Below are 18,183 nucleotides of genomic sequence, written 5' to 3' on the forward strand. Positions count from 1 at the left end.
CTCCAACTTACTACAATCCAACTCCACCCTCTACCTACACTCTAACCCCTCTATACCTACAGTCCAGCTGCAATCTACTACAGTCCAGCTGCAATCTACTACAGCCCAACCCCTCTATACCTACAGCCCAACTCCCCCACCCATACATTCATTCATATCATTCCCAAAATTCCATCGGAAACACTCGCCATTGTCTACTTTGGTCAACCAACCTCTATTTATCTACCAACGCCACACTTGCTTGCCACCATCGCCTTAGTGGTAACCACCCCCTCCGCGCCCGCCACGGTATCCACCTCTTCCTCTATGGCCGCCGCCGGGGGCCGGACCTCCACCACGGTGATATCCACCACCACCACCTCTGCCTCTGTACGAGTCCCTTTGATCGCCGTGTCCGCCGCGGTTGTAGTGGTCGTTCTGCTGCTGGTTGTACCCGCCTCCGTTGTACCCGCCACGTCCGCCATACGATCCGCCGCGGCCATTGCTGTTGTAGTAGCCCTGAGCCGCCGGCGGGATCGCAGGGAGAGAGCCTCCGCCAAATCCAGGAAGACCTGGTGCACTGCCTTGGCCGTAGCCACCGGACCCGCCCCCATACGCCCGGTTGTCGTTGTGGCGCTGGTTTCCGTGGTTGTTGTATGAGCCTTGTTGGTGTCCGCCGCCACGTCCGCCGCGGTTGTAGCCGCCGCGACCGCGATCTGGGCCATAGTGGATAGGGCCCTGGTTGTGGCGAGGGTTGTAGTTGTTGTTGTGGTTCAACGGCGCGCCGCCATAGCTGCGGCCGCCGCCACCGTTCATTTTGTTTTTCAACATTTCAACGTCCTGGCGGTTGAGCGCAGGTGGAGGCAGCTTGACACCGCGCAGCAGCATCGACTTGTGGCTGTGCGTCTTTTCTGGGCGCGTGTAATAGACCCTGTAGGTGGAAATCACTACTGGTTAGTAAGAACATGGAAAGGAAAATTGGCGGGCCAAACTTACTGGATAGACCGGTCATAGTCTATGTCAGGCATATCCTTGCGCTCAAGGGGATACACCAGAGCACCGTGAGGCGTGTAGTCGGGAATCTTTTCCACCGTGCCTGTCAGCCCGGCACTACGGAGGGAGTCCAGCTCAAATCTGTTCTGATCGTCGCCAGTCTTCTTCTTCTTGGAGTAAAAGTTGCCTGTGATGTCGTCGTAGATTCCATGCTCATTCTTGTCGCACAGAATCAAGGCGTCATGGCCAGGCTGGTTCCGGAGTCGGTCAGCCTCGCTAAGTTCAGGGTACTTTGCCTGAACCGACTTAAGTAAACGCGGCATGTCGATAAAGGGAAGCAGCGCAACGCCTTGCCAGGCCATTTTCTTGCCATTAAGATCAACCTCAAACTCTTCGGGATAAAAGTCGATAATGTCGCTGTCCTCGTTCAGCATGAGGTCGTGGAAAACCTCTGGCAGGGCATGGCGCGATCCCGCAGGCAACACGCTCATCAGCTGCTCAAACGGCCGGGCTATCCGGCCATGCGTGAAGCTAATTTTCATGTTGGCGACGCTCGTAAAGTCCTGCGCAAAAGGCGCGTAGTGGTAGGGATAGTACCATTCCCATGAAGGACACCCCTGGAAATAGTAGAGCAAGACCCACGCAAGACCCTCCATATAGCTCTCGGCCACACTCTGGCGGAAAGCAACGTCTCTCGGGTCTTTGTGAAACTTTTGCTCGTAGTAGCGGTCGGCATAGCCGTCCTCCCAGAGCCGGACAGGATCCACGGGCTCTTGAGGCTCCGAGGACTTGCCGCCGTTGGCTGGGCTCTCGCTATCTTCAATGGCATCAGCCTTGCGCTTGCCAGCACCAGTAGACTGGGCTGCATCAGGAGCAACAGCATTTTCAGCGGGCTCCGAGCCACCCGTCTTTTGGCCCTGCAGTCTGGCCTTGAGCACACTGGCAGCACTCTTGTTGGCCGTGTTGACGTCAGCAATGGGCTTGCGGATAATCATATTGTCAATGGTCTTGTCGTCAATCTCAAACAGGGCGCCGGCATTGGGCACTGAAACGACGTGGTTCTGGCGGCCTTGGTCGGCATTGCGATCGCTGCGTGCCTGGGCATCCAGCCTGCGGCGCTTAGCGTTGGCTTCGCGCCGGTTTTCCTGATCCTTACGACGCTTGAATATTGCGTCTTCCTGCTTACCAAGACCGTCCATGATGAGCTGAGCCCGCGTCATGTCAAGCTCTCCATCTTTGGTGACGTAGCCGCCCATTACGGGGAGGTTGTCCTTCCACAGAGCAGTCAGCGTATCGATACCGTTCTCGCGAATCTCCAGAGCAGGCAGATGGGGCAGGAAATCGTTACCGACGAAGCAGCAAAGGAAGATCCAATCGTCAATAGCGCGCTCAACGTCAAACTTGAAGGGAAGCTGGGGCACATGGAGCTCAACGGCCAAGTACTCGCGAAGAACGGACACGTGAAGCCAGATGAACGGCTTCAAGGGAACTTCAGGGGCGTCACTTGCAGCAGCCTCTTCGGCCTGGGTTTTCGCGGCCTCTATCTCGACAGCCGCACCGCGACAGTTGCGAGCTTCGTGGCCCTTTTGCCCGCAGAGGCGGCACATTCTAGCCTTGGAGTCCTGGTAAAAGACATCCTCACGCAGTACGCGAAAGTACGGCTCGTGCGTAGCAAGTCCCAGCATGATCAAATCGGCGTCCAGGCCGTACATGACGTGGCGCGTGTTTGGGTCGTGGTTCGGCGACATGCGCTGCGAACGGATAAAGTCCATGATCTTATGCTCACCCTCGCCGGGAACGGTGGCATCAGAAATGATGATCTTGAGGTTGGCCCAGCCCTCGTCGGTGTTGAGCTTGTAGGCGCACCAGTAGCGGAGACTGGCAGCCAGAATATCCATGAACGGCGTGCCGGGAGTGATGGAGTTGGAGTCAAAGACTTTGCGCACAACCTCTTGTTCCGAGGCCGGGACGGAGCCCGTTTCTTTCTGGACCGACTTGAGAAGCTCGGCCTTTTCGAGGGCCTTTTCCTTGGCTTCCTGGTTGGCGCGAAAACGTCTTGAACGCTGCTGGTTCATCTTGGCACGAGGAGCGACACCATCTGTATTGAGCAAGCAGAGAGAGAGGTTGGGTTAGTTTGGATGAGTCTCGGCACGGTTTGCAAAAGTAAAAGAATCACTGACCAACAGCAATCATAAGCACCTTGCGCGGGCGGACCATGTTGAGAACGCGGTCGGTGTAGCGGAAGACCTCGAGCATCATCTCCTCCTCGTCGGCCGGGGCCGGGCGGTCTTCAGGATGCGAGCAGGGATGTACAATGCCGTTCATGTCGAGATACAGATTATCAAACTCCTCGCCGTTGGGGTTTTTGGCGGCCATGTTGACGGGGATGACGGAGCCATCGTCCATCTTGAGCGGCTTGTCCTCTGCGACGGGAGAGATGATCTTGGGATACTTGTTGGAGAGCCATCGGAAGGCAGCGGGGATACCCATGATGGGCGGGCGGTGAGGTCGGCGGCGACTAGAGTCGCAGCGCGAGACGAAGGACGGAGGTCAGAGGTCGCTATTGGCGCAGGAGATGTTCACGGCCGGAGGAGAGCGGAGGGAAGCCCGGAATAGCCAACAAGTCGGGTCGGGATTACGGCGCAGGCGAATATTAGAGGCTGGCGCGCAGTAAGAAGAAAGGGAGAAGAAGGAAAACACGGCAAAGTCAAATCAATGGCTTTGGGTTTGGCGCACAGCGATTATCAATCACGGATAGATTCTCAAGGTAGAATTGGAATAATAACGGCTGTCGCAAAGCAACCAGGAAAAAAAAAAAGAGGAAGAAAGGAAGCGACGCGAATTGGGTTTGCGGCTCGAAAAAAAACCCTAGTTGTTGGTAGTGCCCCACTTTCGAGCTTGCCGGATTGGGAAGGTAGTTGACGCGGTCTCGTCTCAGCCTTGCTGGCTCGGCTCGCTTTGATGCAAGGAGGGTTGCACAAGGGTTAGAGAAGAAGGGTTATCCAAGGGTTTGCAAGGGTCTGCCAGGAGCTCCCCAAACCACCACATCTCTTTCCGAGAAGGGCAGCTCATTGAAGCACCTGGAGAGCTTGGACTTTGACTCCGTCCCGATCCTTCGATCACAGACCAGACTTTACGGCAGACTGCTTTTTTTCTTTTCTTTTGTTGCAGCTTCTCTCCCTCTGCTCGACATCTCCATATCTCCGACTCGCCTTTTCCGCCGGCCGACTTCCCACCATCACCACGCCCTCATTCATGGCCATCCGACACCCGTCCCGCGCCTAACAATGTTCTCGTCTATAGCGACCGCGCCCCCGAAGCAGTCCGCCACCGAGACCATCTCGGTCCTCAGCGGCCGCCTCAACTCGGCCACGCTCCTCGAGGACCGCCGTGCTGCTATCCTCGGCCTGCGCAGCTTTGCCAAGGACTATCCGGCCTCGGTCTCGTCAGGGGCGCTCCGGAGCCTGATTGGGAGCTTGAGCAAAGATGGCGAGGATGCCGACACGCTCAAGATTGTGCTGGAGACGCTGCTGATGCTCTTCAGCCCCAACGAGTCCAGCCCGGAAGCGTCCGACGAAGTCGCTCTGTGGCTGGCCGACGAGTTCACCCAGCGCCAGGAAAACATCACGCTGCTGCTCGACCTCCTCGATACCAACGACTTCTTTGCGCGCCTGTACTCGCTGCAGCTGCTCGTGGCCATTCTGGGCGCGCGCCCCGAACGAACAGAAGAATGCATATTCACCGCGCCGCTGGGCATCTCGCGCCTGGTGGCTGTGCTGGACGATCCGCGCGAGGCCGTCAAGGGCGAGGCCATCAGTCTCCTGATCTACCTGACGCCCAACTCGCCCGATCTCCAGAAGCTGGTGGCCTTTGAGAGCGCCTACGAGCGGCTGTTCAACACCATTGACGCCGAGGGCGGCTTGACCAACGGCGGCCGCGTTGTCGAGGACTGCCTCATCCTCATGGCCAACCTCTTGCGCCAGAACCCCTCCAACCAGACGCTCTTCCGCGAGTCCGGCTTCATGCTCAAGCTCTCGCTTCTGCTGCAGGCTTCGCTGCAGCAGGAGGGCGACACCGAGCTTGCCGGCTGGGTGCTGTCGCAAAAGAACCGCAACCTGTATGCCTTGTTGGCACTGGCACAGCTGTTCTTGGTGTCAAGGGCGGTTGGTACCGCTCAAAACCAGGTGGCCTTTTCCCAGCACGGCATGCTGAACAGCGCCCTGCAGTTGTCCTTTAACCCGCACACCCAAACCCAGATCCGCGCAGGCGCCATGGCAGTATGCGCCGACATTATCCGGGGAAACCCGACCTTGCAGGAAGGCTTCGCCCAGCTGACGGTCCTCAGTCCGTTCCCGCCGCCGCAGCCTGCCGATTCAGAGACGCCAGCAGCCTGGCCTCAGGTCTATGTGATAGATGGCCTCTTGGATCTGACGCTGGGCCTCACATCACTGCAAGATTTCGATCTCCGGTTTTCCGCCTGCGAATGTCTCAAGGCTTACTTCTTTGCCCACGACCAGATCCGCTCCCACTTCCTTGGCCGTGCCATTGGCGGCCACAAATCCGGCCACGACGAAACAGCCAATGTCCTTTCTATTCTCCTGAATCCAACCCCAGCAGACCTGGCTGCCTCGGATCCCTATCGCATGTGGTTCGCCGCCACCATCACCTTCCACCTCTTGTACAACAACCCCACCGCCAAAGCCCAGGGCATGGAGCTCACCGAGGGCGAGGCAGAACATGGCGAGGAGGTTGTGACGGCCATCCAGACAATCACTGCCCATCTCATCTCAGGACTCCAGCGCTCCGAAGAACCCCGCCATCTCATTGCCTACCTAATGCTCTTGATTGCATGGCTTTACGAGGATCTCGACGCTGTAAACGACTTTCTCAATGAAGGAAGCAATGTCCAAGGCTTGATTCAGGCCGTTGTCCAGCCACGGGGCGTTGATGAGATTGCCCAGGGCCTTTGCAGCATGCTTCTGGGCGTCGTGTATGAGTTTTCTACCAAGGACTCCCCTATTCCAAGACCCTCCCTCCATGCTATCCTCTTGAGTAGAATGGGCCAGGACAAGTTCTCGGACAGATTGAGTCGGCTACGAGCCCACCCCTTGATGCGCGACTACGAGGTCACACCTCAGAAACTTGACCCTTCTTCTGGTCTCCTCCCAGACGTCTTTTTCGACCGCACATTTGTCGAGTTCTTCAAAGATACGTACAGTCGCGTATCCCGAGCCCTGGACCGGGATCCCAACATGGAAATTTCCGTGATATCCAACGGCGTCCAAAAGGGCATCTCACGCGAACTTGTCGACGCCCTGCGTGAAGAACTGGCAGAAAAGGAAAAGGCGATTGAAAAGTCGCGAGATGAGCTAGCAAGCATCGAGAGCGCCCTTCAAAAGGAGCAGGCCGAGCACCGGAAAACAAGAGACATGTCCTCTGTTGAGGTGACGCGCATGAAATCCGTGAATGAGGCTCTCCAACGACAAAATGAACTGGAGCTAAAGTAAGTACAGTCACTGTATACATGTATATAGCGGCAACTGACACACCGCGTCTGCAAATCAGGAAATCCGTGGCTCAGAGCCAACAAGAACTCGTTGCAGAAAGACAAAGAATAGAACAACTTCAACAGCAGTACGAAGAGCGGATGCGCAACATGGCTGCAGACCACTCATCTCAACTTAAAGAGTTGCGCAGCAACATGCAGCAGCTGGAACTTGATTACTCTGGGAGACTAAGGTATGTTCAGTGCGACCCCGGCTCTATGTATTCCACGCTTACTGATTCTCACGGGGGCTCGGTTCAGAGAGGCAGAGTCGGCTCAACGAGATATGCAAGCAGACTTCCAGCAGCAGCTTACCAAGTCCAAAGCTGCTAATGACTCCGAGGTTGATAGAGTCAAGGCAAGACTGGAAGCTAAGATTGCTGATCTTAATGCTACCTGCAGTCGGTTTGAAGTAGATCTTATGAAGGTGAGCATATCTTTTCTCTTTGGCAACTCTCTTCTCTCATTCTAACATGTGACGCTTCGCTGTCAGTCACAACGCGATCGCTCCCAAGAGGTCCAACAACTCAAGGCCAGCCACGAAGAGACCATCAAGGACATGCAATCAAGGGCCGAGAAGCAGCTTCATGATGAAAGGCTAAAGGCTGAAAAGAGTGCCAAGGAAGAGGAAGTACGGGCCGAAAAGGAGCTCCTTGCTGAAAGATGCAAGATTGAGGAGGCCGAGTCCCGCGCGACCAAGGCTGAGACTAGTTTGAAGGAAGCCGAGGCGCGTATCAAGAAGATGGAGGCTTCCCTTGAGAAAGCTCAAGACCGGGCACAAAAGGCCGAAGCTGCCGCCAAGGAAGCCGAACTCCGTGCTAAGCAGGCCGAAGCGTCCCTGGAACAGTCCAAGAGCGGATCCGGAAAGACTCAGTCATCTCTCAAGCAAGCTGAATCTCGCGCTCAAAAGGCAGAGTCTGCTTTGAAGGAAGCTGAATCTCGCGCCCAAAAGGCCGAAGCCTTGGTCAAAGAGGCCGAGTCTTCTGCCGGAAAGTCTGGCGCCGAAGCCAACAAGTACGAAGCCGCCATCAAGGAATTGGAGCAGAAGCTCGAAGAGGTATGTCCACGGCGGGCGCCGATTTCGTCTGGTGTATCGCGTTGCAGCCACGCCAACTAACACATGCACATTTCAACAGGCGAAGCTCCAGGCCGCGTCTCTCGACGATTCCAAGAAGGAGGTGCAAACCGAATTGGACGATCTGCTAATGGTTTTCGGCGACCTGGAAGAAAAGGTCTCGGGCTACAAGGTACGTCCAGCATCTCGCTCGTTTGCCGCTCGCCTATTTTACGTTGTGCTGACTGTCTGGTGCCATAGAAACGGCTGGTTGCTCTGGGAGAGACCGTGTCGGATGCAGAAGACGAAGACGATGACGATGATGATGACGACGATGATGCCTAGGACACTTGCTATTACGTTTATGCCGGCAAAGTCACAGTCTAGAACCAGCGCAAAGGACGGTCGTGCCGTAGAATTTCCGTCTTTGGTTGGAACTTGGGGGACGTTGATTGAGATCGAGACCCCGCTTTTTAGGTGGAAATTAATGACCCATCACATGCCAGGCGCATCCTTTGAGCCAAACCCTTGAAACTGCATTGGGATGGGTGCAGACCCTAATGAAAAAAACCAGTCAGTGGGTTGATGTCATCGGATTATCGTCGAGTTCCCAGATTGACTCACCCACTGACATCAACAAGAGCGCGACCCACGATCTCGCCCTCTACGACCAGCAGGACCAGCCAAGTTGCAAAAATGCCGACCGACCAAAAGCTGCACGCCACCGAGACTCTGTCCCAGAGCAGCTCCTCCAGCGACGACGAGGGCTGGCAGGACGTTGAGCCCGACTACGAAGAGGGCGTGGCCGTCAAGTCGTTTTTCGACGACAAGAGCTTCCCCGATGCCAAGGCCATGATGGCGTACTGCAGCGAGCAGCACGGCTTTGACTTTCTAGCCGTGCGCCGGCGCCTGGGTCTCGACTTCCACGGCGCCGTGAAGCTGGCCAACTACGGTAACTAGCGCGAATTCCACATCCCCCATGCCATGTGTATAATGGTGCATTTGCTGCGATTGGAGCGCTGACTCGCGCGTGTGGTCTAGTTCGCCTCAAGGCCCGGGACGGCAAGTCGGTTCCCAGCGACATTGCGGCCAGCGAGCTGGACGACGACGCGTACCTGAAACCCGTGCTGGAAAACGACGGGCTGTTGCTGTCGCTGGACGAGGTGCTGGACGAGGATGACGAGGCCAATGCCTCCCCCGCGGCCGAGGGCGTCCCGGTCGACCAGCTGCTCAAGAAGAACGCGCTGCTGGAGGAGCAGCTGGCCCGGCTGGCCGAGCAGTTTAGCAGCTTCAGGCAGACGGTGGCCGAGACGCTGGACAAGCGGTGGGGCGACGATGTCGTCGTGCCTGAGGCCAAGGAGAAGACCGAGGCTGGGCCTGTGATCCCCAAGGCGATTGACCAGAACTACTTTGAGTCGTATGCCGGCTATGGTGAGTGCAGCGAGGAGACGGCGGGGGCGTGCATGGACACCTTTTGTGGCTGACTGTGTTAGATATCCACGAGACGATGCTCAAGGACACTGTGCGCACCGAGGCGTATCGCGATTTCGTCTACAGCAACAAGCAAATCTTCAAGGACAAGGTTGTGCTGGACATTGGCTGTGGAACAGGTAAGCCCGTTCCCTTTCCCGCACCCTGGCTTGGCTTGGTAGTATACTAACCGGCTTAACCCCCGTTCCTCTCGGCATGCAGGCATCCTCAGCATGTTCTGCGCCAAGGCCGGCGCCAAAAAGGTCATCGCCGTCGACAACTCGGCCATCATCAACAAGGCGCGCGAAAACATCTTTGCCAACGGGCTCAGCGACGCCATTACGTGCGTGGCCGGGCGCATCGAGGAGGTCACGCTGCCCGTGGACAAGGTCGACATCATCATCAGCGAGTGGATGGGCTACGCGCTGCTGTACGAGGCCATGCTGCAGAGCGTGCTGTGGGCGCGCGACAAGTACCTGCAGCCGGGCGGCCTGCTGGTGCCCAGCCTGTCGACGCTGGTGATTGCGCCCGTGTCCGACGCCGAGTACATGGCCGACTGCGTCGACTTTTGGGACAATGTCTACGGCTTCGACATGGGCGCCATGAAGAAAAAGGCCATGGCCGACGCGCGCGTCGAGCACATGCGCCCGTACTCGCTGGCCGGCCCGGGCGCCATGTTCCGCCGGCTGGAGCTGCACGACGTGCGCGAGGCCGACCTGGTGTTTAGCGAGCCGTGGGCATCGACCGTGACCAAGGACACGGACGCGCTGCACGGCTTCCTCGTCTGGTTCGACATCTTCTTCACGGCGCGCGACCAGGTCGTTCCGGCCGACCGGCTGGAGCCGGCGCAGTGGCACGACGAGGCCGCGGGCAAGATTGCCTTTACCACGGGCCCGCTGGGCAAGGAGACGCACTGGAAGCAGAGCTTGATGCTGATTGACCCGGAGAACACGCAGCCGGTGCTCAAGGCTGGCGACAAGATCACGGGCAGGGTCAACTGGTCGATTCCCAAGGACGACCCGCGGTCGATTGTCGTCGAGGTTGCGTGGAAGATTGGCGAGGGCAAGGAGCACAAGCAGGCGTGGAACCTGCGGTAGACGCACGGAAGAGCAGAGATGCAAGAATAAAAAAAATAACGGCGTAACTAAACTAGGTGGAAGAATAAAACTAAATAACATGAAGAGGAACAGGAAAATGCACAGGCCGTCTAGAAGTGAGGCACCCGCATGCTCTGGAGAATAAGATTGACAATGCTGAGAAACCCTTCGCCCAGTATGAAGCCCTGGGATTCACAGGTGTTAGCAAATATACCGGCCCCGGACCAAGACGCAGACAACTTACGGACGCCACGACGATGAGCGGCGTGCTCGACCGCCCGAGGCAGCCGATCCAGTACCAGCTCACGACGCCGCCTAGGGCGCGCGCTAGCGTAAAAGACGGAGCGTTGTACATGCCTAGAGAAATGGACGAAGGGGAGGTTAGCCAAGTCTGCACGCGGAAGAGTCACGGGAGGGGGGGAGCGCGGAAAAACCGACCGATTGCCACCGCGATGCCGCCGGGGATAAAGCGCCGCCACGGCCGGCCGGCGAACCGCAGACGCGCGACAGTCGTCAGCGAAAAGAGCACGGCGCTGCCGGCCGCGACCTCGCGCGCCATGGGCGGCAGGCCGGTGCCGGTGACGAGGCGGGCGGTGAAGATCCAGACGTACGACGTGGGCACCTGGAGGAGGTCGCCCGGGATCGGGTAGACGCTGGGGCAGGTTAGTAGGCGGAGCGGGCCGGGGGGCGGGTGGAGACGTACGAGGCGTAGAGCTTGTAGATGAGCGCGCTGGTTACGGCACCGGCGGTGGCGCCGATGAGCTGGCCGTAGAACTGGGCGACGGGGGCGGCGCCGAGGAGGTGGCCGGTTTTGAGGTCCTGCATCAGTTCGCCGGCTTGCAGGGCGCCCTGTAGAGAGAGGGAGAAAGTCTGTGGTTAGTATTCTGCACTCGGGACACGGGAGACTGTCCCATCCCCCGGCCACAGTCAATGAATCATCTTACCGCCTCAGACTACCAAAACACTCATTGTTAGCACGCATACCGCAGCAGTCGGGGGAGGGCGGCCAACTTACAATTGCGCCGGCAACAATATTGATCAGGACAGCCGCGCGGTGCGAGCTCGGGATCACCATGGCAAACAGCAGCTGGGCCAGCTTGCTGATGCCGGACACGGGGTTCAAGTCGGTCTCGCCGAGTGCGCGGACGCCCATGACACTGAGCACCAGGGCGACGCCGACCGCCAGGACCGTCGCGGCCAGCGGCATCAGCGCGCCAAACACGACGTGCGTGGCCGCGATGCACAGCACGATGGAGCCCGCAAGCCCGCCCCAGACAACGCGGGCGCCGACCTGCTGCTCGGGCGGGGCGTCGTCGTCGGCGTCGTCGCGCTTTCCCGCGCCGTGTGTCCCGGCGTGGCTGTGCCGGCCGTCGGCGCCCAGGAGCGGCTGATGCTCGTCGTCGCTGCCGGAGCCGCCGGCCGGTGCCGGCGGGCCCCAGATGCGCTCCTGGACCTTGGCGACGATGCAGTCGACGAGGTCGGCGTAGTGGCGCTTCCACGAGGCCAGCAGCGTCTTGGCGCTGATGTGGCCCAAGTTGATGAGGGCGTCGGTGAGCATAATGGCCAGGGAAATCCACACAATCCAGCCCTTGCTGCCGCGTTCCCAGTCGGCCACGGGGCCCGGCGCCCAGCCCTGGAACTTGGCCAGCGGAGAGAGCACGGCCCAGCCCGCCACGGCTCCCAGCAGCATGTGCAGCGATGTCTCGGGGCCCATGATAATGCCCTGGCCCACGTAGGCAAGACTCGGGTTGAGCGTCCACAGCCAGTTGACAGCCGCGGCCGTGCCGAAGATGGGGATGCTATGGAGAGCCGGGAAGAAGTAGGTGCAGACGGTAAAGGCGCCCGAGATGGCAAAGCAAGCGAGCAGAAGACGCATGCTGGATGCCCACGCCGGGAGATGCTGCTCCGAGGACTCGGCCTCGGTCTCTGCGGCGCCAGACTCGTCGTCTTCGTCCGGGACAAGACTCGCAAAGCCGCCAGTCGAAGACGGATCCGAGTCGGCGGCGCCGGAGCCAGACTTGGAGCTGCGGGCCGACTGGCCGTGCAAGACGCCAATCAGCACCGCCGTGCTAAAGCCACTCGGAAACCGCAGGCGTTCACGGATAATGACCTGGTGGCGGCTATCACGGGAGGCATGTGTCAGTGTGTCGAAGCACCCATGGGAGCTTAGAAGCTACCGAAGGAAAAGGGAGGCGGGAAAGGGAGGAAGAGCGTTACGTACAGGGGCACCGCAAAAAGGACTCCAAAGTAGCACAGGCCCAGCGACCAAAAGATCAGCTTGCCGAGGCCCAACGTCAGCGATCCCCGCTCGGCGTCCGACAGCAGGAAGTCGATGGCCGGAATCTGCGGATCACGGAGTTAGCCCACGGCCCGTTGTGCGCCCAGCACGCCACGCCACGGTACATACCACGCCCACAAAGCCGCAGCCCAGGGGCATCAGCGCCATGCTGCCCGCGACAGTCTGCACCAGCACATTCTCGACCGGCGAAAACGGGAACCGCAGATGCGGCGCCACCAGGCGAAACACGCCAAAGCCCATCAGGCTCGCCGGCAGCGTCATGGGGCTGACCCTACACTTCCCCCGCTGGCCCGGCGCCGGGCCCCGGGGCTGCGCGGCCCCGAGACCCCGCGGCCCGATCCGTTAGCCGATGTTCATGTACCGTTGCCTATGGCGCCCACGCGTCATGCTTACCATCCGGTCTGCAGCCCGAAATACATGTTGGAGAAACACACCACCAGGCCAACAGCAAGGCCGACCGCGACGCCGCGCGCCGTGAAGCTCTCGCCGGGCGGAACGCGGCGCCGCCGGTGCCGGTGCCGGGGGCCCGGGCGCACTGGCCGGCAGGTGTCGGGAGCGAGTGCGCACGCGCCCGGCGCCGCAGCAGCCGCCTCACGCGAGGCCGACATGGCGACAGCGGGACCGAACCCAGCGCGGCAACAAGACGCTTCGGCGCGTGCGAAGATCGGAGAGTGCGGCGGCGGCGGCGAGAAGCAGCAGGTCCAGGTCTGCTGCGGGTCCGATTGGCGGAAAAGGTTTGGTAGCGCCGAGGCGTAAAGACGGACGAAAGAAGAAATACGAAGAAACCTATAAAGAAATTGGGGGATACTAAGAGCCAAACACAAAGTCAAAGTCGAAAGAAGAAAAGAATCAACAACTTGCGTGAATTAAAATAAAAAAATCCACAATGATGAACGAAAAAGAAAAAAAATTCACAACGACAATGTCGTTCTTGCCAAAATCGCGCCTCGCCAAACAGAAAAAGGAAGGAGTGTGTGTAGTTCCTTCCCATCGCTTGCCTCCTTCCCCTTTCGTCGTAGGGAAGCCAGACACGCACGCACCTTCCCCCCCAGCGGCTTCTTTCTTTTTCCCGCGCCTCGCTAAAACCCAACTGCAGAAGGATAAAGGGATACCCCCCTTATGTCATGATGATGTCATTAACGCTACAGACAACCTAGATAACTACGGCATCTTTCCTATTCTCTGCGTCCCCCTAACTCTAGAACCCAAAACTGTCCAGCAGCGAATTCGCATCGGGCTCATGGAACATTGTCGGCGGCGGCTTCTGCGGCTTCGCTTTTGCGAGTCCACCCGCCGCTGCCGCCGCCGCTGCCGCCGCCGCCATCTTGCTTCCCAGCTGTATCTCCTCCGCCGGTATATCCGAGACGACAAGTGAGCTCCGGCGGCGATGCACGAGGCTCAGCGGATCGACATGGGCCGCAGGGCCACCGCTGCCGCCGCTGCCACCGCCGGCCTGGGCGGCCGGGTGCGACAGCCGCGAAAACTCCCAGTTGCGCACCAGGTCCAGGCCGAGCAGGTCGCAGCCCATGCGGTCGTACAGCCGGGCGCCGTGCAGAACAAAGTCCCACTCGGCGCGCGGCGTGACCTTTGCGGCGCCGCGCAGCGTCTGCAGCGTCTGCTGGCGCAGCTGGGCGTAGAGGACGACGAGGGCGGGGTCGTCGGTCAGGAAGAGGCGGGACTTGATGTCGGGCGAGCAGGGCGTTTCGACGAGCGTGTAGACGGGGGACTATAGGGGTAGCGTAGGCAGTTGTTAGTTTTCAGTAATCTCGTGCAGACCCCGGGCAATCCAGCGACTCACAATCAGCGACCGCACCGCCATGTCCTTGCGCCGCAGCATCCAAAAGGCCCACGAGGCCAGCCACCGGTTGCCGTCCTCGGCCGCCAGCGGCAGGACCTGCTCCTCCAACAGGCGCTGCAGGACCGGCCCGTGGTCGCCCTCGTAGACGCGCGCGATGGCAATCGCCAGCTGGAGGTCCTTGAGCTGCTTCAGGCACACGCTGACGGCGTCCTGGAGACAGTCGCCGAGCAGGAACCAGGCGGCGGCATAGCCTAGAGGTGTGGACGTCCGAGTTAGCACGGTTTTTTTCTTCTCCTTCTCCTAGTCTCCCTGCTCCTCTCTCCGGTTCGGACTGGCTACTTACGGAAGCGGCGCTTGCTCAGCAGGGCATACGCGTTCTTCATGGCGACGGTGCGCCACCGGGGCTCGTCAAAGTTGTTGGCCAGCATCTTTTGCGTGGGCGCCTGTTCCTTGTTGCCCGAGGCCACGCGCCACAGGCCCTGGAGGATGGTCTTGCGCCGGAGGGCCAGGTAAAAGAGGCTGCAGTCGACGGGGTTCTTGTCGTCGTTCTTGGTATACTCGTTGCGGGCGATTTGCTCGAAGCGTTTTCTCTACAAACAAGGTGCGCGCACGCCTCGGTTAACGCCACGCATCTCACACACAGCCCAAGGCCAGAATCACGGGGAACAAAAGAAAACTCACCACAGCCGCCTCGTCGGCCAGCCACATAAACACGCCAATCTCGCGCGCCTCCTCCCACGCCATCTTGCCGTGGAACTGGCGCTCGACAAAGTCGCCGAGCACGTCCTGGCTGGCCGAGTGGAAGGCCCAGTTGATTTCGCGCCACGACAGGTGCATCGCGTTGGTGCGGCCGCGGCGCAGCATGTGCTGGCGGAAAAAGAGCAGGAAGCGCACGCCGTTTTCGTCGAGCGACCGCCGCTGCTTCTCGGCCATGCCGCAGCACTCGACAATGTCGGCCAGCTGGATCTGCTCGTGGCCCGACAGCTGCGCCAGCCGCACGACCGTCAGCCGCTCGGTGATGGCCAGCGCCATGGCTTCGGAAAACAGCTCGTCGCCGGCAGCGTCGTGGCCGCCGTGGCCCGCCGAGAAGCCGCCAATGTCGTCGACGTCCAAGCGCATGCTCGGCGCTTTGCTCGAGGCGTAAAACTCGGCCATCGGGATGTCCAGGTAGTTGTCGACCTCTTCGCTCTCGACGTGGTACTTGAGCGTCTGCCACAGCGCCACCAGGATCCGGCGCACCATGTTCGTCTTGCCGGCCAGCATGCACTGGCTCAGAAACTGCGGGTGGAAGACGGGCAGCGGGCCGTTGAGCCGCTGCACCACCTCGAACAGGTCCCATTTGCCCGACTTGCGCTTCGGCAGCTTGAAGCTGCTGACCAGCGACTCGGACAGCGCGACCTGGCGGTCGTACGTAAACAGCTGGTTGCCCGCGCCCACCACCAGGTTGCCGTCGCCCAGCCACGTCGAGTCGCCGACGGGGTGCGGCGACAGCTCGCGGATGTTGATTTCGCGGATGGGCGCCCAGGCCGGGCCCTTGTTGAGGTAGTCGAAGCGCATCTGTGAGAGCAGCACGACGCGGTACTGGTGGCCGACGGCCAGGATGGACTGCTTGTCGGGCGTGGACGTCCAGTCGAGATCGCGGATGGTGTCGCCCGTGTGCAGCTCCGTCTCGTGCTCGAGCCGCCCGCTGCCAATGTCCCAGATGGTCAGCTGCGTGCGCGCCCGGTTGGCCAGCGCCGCCTTTTTCAGCGTGCTGCCGCTGACCAGCGCCGGCGCCTCGATGCCCGTCTCGGTGTGCGATGTGGCTAGCCAGCCAACCGTGTCTTTGGCGGGATCGAGGCGGCCCGTCCAGAACGTCACGCGGCCCGAGCTGGTGTACGAGATGGCGACGTCGCGGGCAAAGACGTCGAGGAATCCGGACCCCGTGTGCGTTTCTCCGGCCGGATCTACCGGCACGACATATTCGAGGCCGTCGGTGTCCTCGCCCTCAATATCAAACGAGCAAAAGTCGCGGATAGACGCTTGGTCCGCCTCGCGGCCGCTCGCGCGCGGCTTTTCATTATAGTGCGGAAAGGAAACCTCCCACACCATGCCCTTGCGCTCCGACGTAATGCTTGCAATATGCGCAACCGCATAGTCCCGGACGTCTCTGCGGGGCAGGATAACCAGGCACAGCGGCTTGCCCTCGACCCTGACGTCGCAGCTGGCCAACAGCCTGGCCTCCTTGTGGCGGCAGTCCCAGAGCGAGACCGCGCCGGCTCGGAGCAGCACAGCAAAGCGGCCCTTTCGCAGCACGCAGATGCGCTGGATGGCGCCGGATCCGGGGATGGCGGACTGACGCAGCAGCGGCGCGTGGCCGTGGTCGTGGTGCCAGACAAAGCTCTCGCCCTCGGCGGTACGCGATACAATGGCGCGGCCGCTGTAGTTGCGCACAATCTTGGTGACGGGCATGGTGTGGCCGTCCCACGTGGCCGTGTGCACGAGCCGTCGCGGGCCGCCGGCGCCGGGAGGCTGGGGCGTGAGCAGGCCGGGAAGCGAGGCCTCGTAGACTTCTATTCTCCCGTCGAGGTAGTGGAAGAAGATGTTGAGCAGGCCCGACTTACGGTCGCAGTAGTTTGACACGCGCACAAAGCCCGTCCTGATGCCGGGGAAGACGAGGTCCTTGGACGCAATGCTGGCAATCCGGAAGATGGGCTGGGCGCCGCGCGGCGTGTGTGTCGTGTTCTCCAGGGCCCAGATGGACAGCGCCCCTTGGCCGTTGAGCACGACGCAGAGCTCGGGGTCCTTGTTCGCCACGGCAACAAGATGGTCGACGGCCTGCGGCAGCTGCGCGGCTTCCTGCTGCACCGCGCGCTCAGCCGCAGCCAGCACGTCGCGGCCGTCCATGATGAAGGCCCAGCGCGCGCCGTCGGGCCGCTGGTGGTCCTCCAGCGCAGCGTCCAGGTCCAGGCTTCCGCACTGCTGAAGTTGGTGCTGCGAGCCCTCTGCCGGCAGCCAGACCCTGACGTGGCGGTCAAGACTGAAGGTGTACAGCGCGCACGTGACGCTCTGGTCGCGGTGTTTTGGCTTCTGCCATTGCAGGCGCGTGACCGGCTCGCGGTGGCTGGCGTACGACATTTCAAAGCGCACGTCCTGCGATCCAAACGTCAGGCGGCGCCAGATCTTGACGAGCCCGTCGGCGCGCGCACACGAGGCAATGTACGACGAGTCGTGCGAGAGCTCGGCCATGTACGCGGGGCTCGGGAGGGCCCGTTGCCATAGCAGGCGGGAGTCGCGGCCGACGGCGTAGAGCGACAGGCTGCGGGAGCCGACGAGCAGCTCGTCGCTGGCGCCCCACGACAGCGTGGGCGCGTCGGCCGCGTCGGCGATGGGTATGGTCGATTCGAGCGTCCACTACAAGAAAACAGCCATGGGCAGGGTTAGTCGGTGACGGGGCCGGGCGGTCGGCGGGGCACGGCGCACCTTGGGCGGGAGGAACGGCTGGTTGTCTGGGGCGTAGATGCGCGCGGTGGATCTGGTGCACGTCGCAATGCGGCCGCGGGCTTCGTCAAAGGCCACGGCCTCGAGGACATGGTCGTCGTCGTCGTAGATGGTTTGGAGGATCGATTGAGCATCGGCCAGCACCGTGAAGGCGTTGCCGGTGATGTAGATCTAGGGACCGCGCATAGCGAACAGTCAGCGCCTCTGTCGGCCCACGCAGACGGGCCCGGAGCTCAAGGGCCGGCCCCGGCCCCGGCCGGTTCTTACCGTGATGTGGCGGGCGCCCCAAATGCCGGTGGCAAGGGCCTGGAGCGATGCGTTGGGCTTGCCGGGCAGGATTGACTTCATGGCTGAACTGTAGCGCAGCGGGGAGTCTCGAGGAGCAGCAAGGCAGAAAAGGCGGGCGGCGGCTGGTTGGCGGAGACACAACACACAGCAGCTTCACGGTCTGCCGGACAAGTCGAACGT

General features: G+C 60.6%; 5 protein-coding genes across 5 annotated transcripts; 2 read left to right on the forward strand and 3 right to left on the reverse strand.

Moving 5' to 3' along the window:
• Window positions 1-255: 255 nt before the first annotated feature.
• On the reverse strand, window positions 256-3,462 carry BROUX77_007180 (uncharacterized protein; the record flags this gene model as incomplete). Its single annotated transcript, XM_073752247.1, has 3 exons — window positions 256-910; window positions 976-3,070; window positions 3,153-3,462. The coding sequence occupies 3 exons, from the start codon at window positions 3,460-3,462 to the stop codon at window positions 256-258; spliced, it is 3,060 nt and encodes a 1,019-aa protein (XP_073602591.1).
• A 797-nt stretch (window positions 3,463-4,259) lies between these two features.
• On the forward strand, window positions 4,260-7,916 carry BROUX77_007181 (uncharacterized protein; the record flags this gene model as incomplete). The annotated part of the gene is made up of 6 exons (XM_073752248.1): window positions 4,260-6,475; window positions 6,538-6,711; window positions 6,779-6,944; window positions 7,011-7,574; window positions 7,654-7,764; window positions 7,833-7,916. 6 exons carry the CDS (start codon window positions 4,260-4,262, stop codon window positions 7,914-7,916), a joined length of 3,315 nt encoding a protein of 1,104 aa, XP_073602592.1.
• A 351-nt stretch (window positions 7,917-8,267) lies between these two features.
• Window positions 8,268-10,138, forward strand: BROUX77_007182 (uncharacterized protein; the record flags this gene model as incomplete). The annotated part of the gene is made up of 4 exons (XM_073752249.1): window positions 8,268-8,523; window positions 8,613-9,002; window positions 9,065-9,181; window positions 9,264-10,138. 4 exons carry the CDS (start codon window positions 8,268-8,270, stop codon window positions 10,136-10,138), a joined length of 1,638 nt encoding a protein of 545 aa, XP_073602593.1.
• Window positions 10,139-10,248: 110 nt separating this feature from the next.
• On the reverse strand, window positions 10,249-13,045 carry BROUX77_007183 (uncharacterized protein; the record flags this gene model as incomplete). Its single annotated transcript, XM_073752250.1, has 8 exons — window positions 10,249-10,323; window positions 10,383-10,495; window positions 10,577-10,791; window positions 10,842-10,987; window positions 11,154-12,258; window positions 12,360-12,481; window positions 12,546-12,708; window positions 12,831-13,045. The coding sequence occupies 8 exons, from the start codon at window positions 13,043-13,045 to the stop codon at window positions 10,249-10,251; spliced, it is 2,154 nt and encodes a 717-aa protein (XP_073602594.1).
• A 590-nt stretch (window positions 13,046-13,635) lies between these two features.
• BROUX77_007184 (uncharacterized protein) lies at window positions 13,636-18,063 on the reverse strand (the record flags this gene model as incomplete). The annotated part of the gene is made up of 6 exons (XM_073752251.1): window positions 13,636-14,163; window positions 14,236-14,486; window positions 14,579-14,825; window positions 14,917-17,628; window positions 17,698-17,886; window positions 17,983-18,063. 6 exons carry the CDS (start codon window positions 18,061-18,063, stop codon window positions 13,636-13,638), a joined length of 4,008 nt encoding a protein of 1,335 aa, XP_073602595.1.
• Between the last annotated feature and the right edge of the window lie 120 nt (window positions 18,064-18,183).

The sequence above is a fragment of the Berkeleyomyces rouxiae genome, assembly GCF_048999995.1.
Source record: "Berkeleyomyces rouxiae strain 22BRR77 chromosome Unknown BrBRR77_ptg000011l, whole genome shotgun sequence".
NCBI lineage: Eukaryota > Fungi > Ascomycota > Sordariomycetes > Microascales > Ceratocystidaceae > Berkeleyomyces > Berkeleyomyces rouxiae.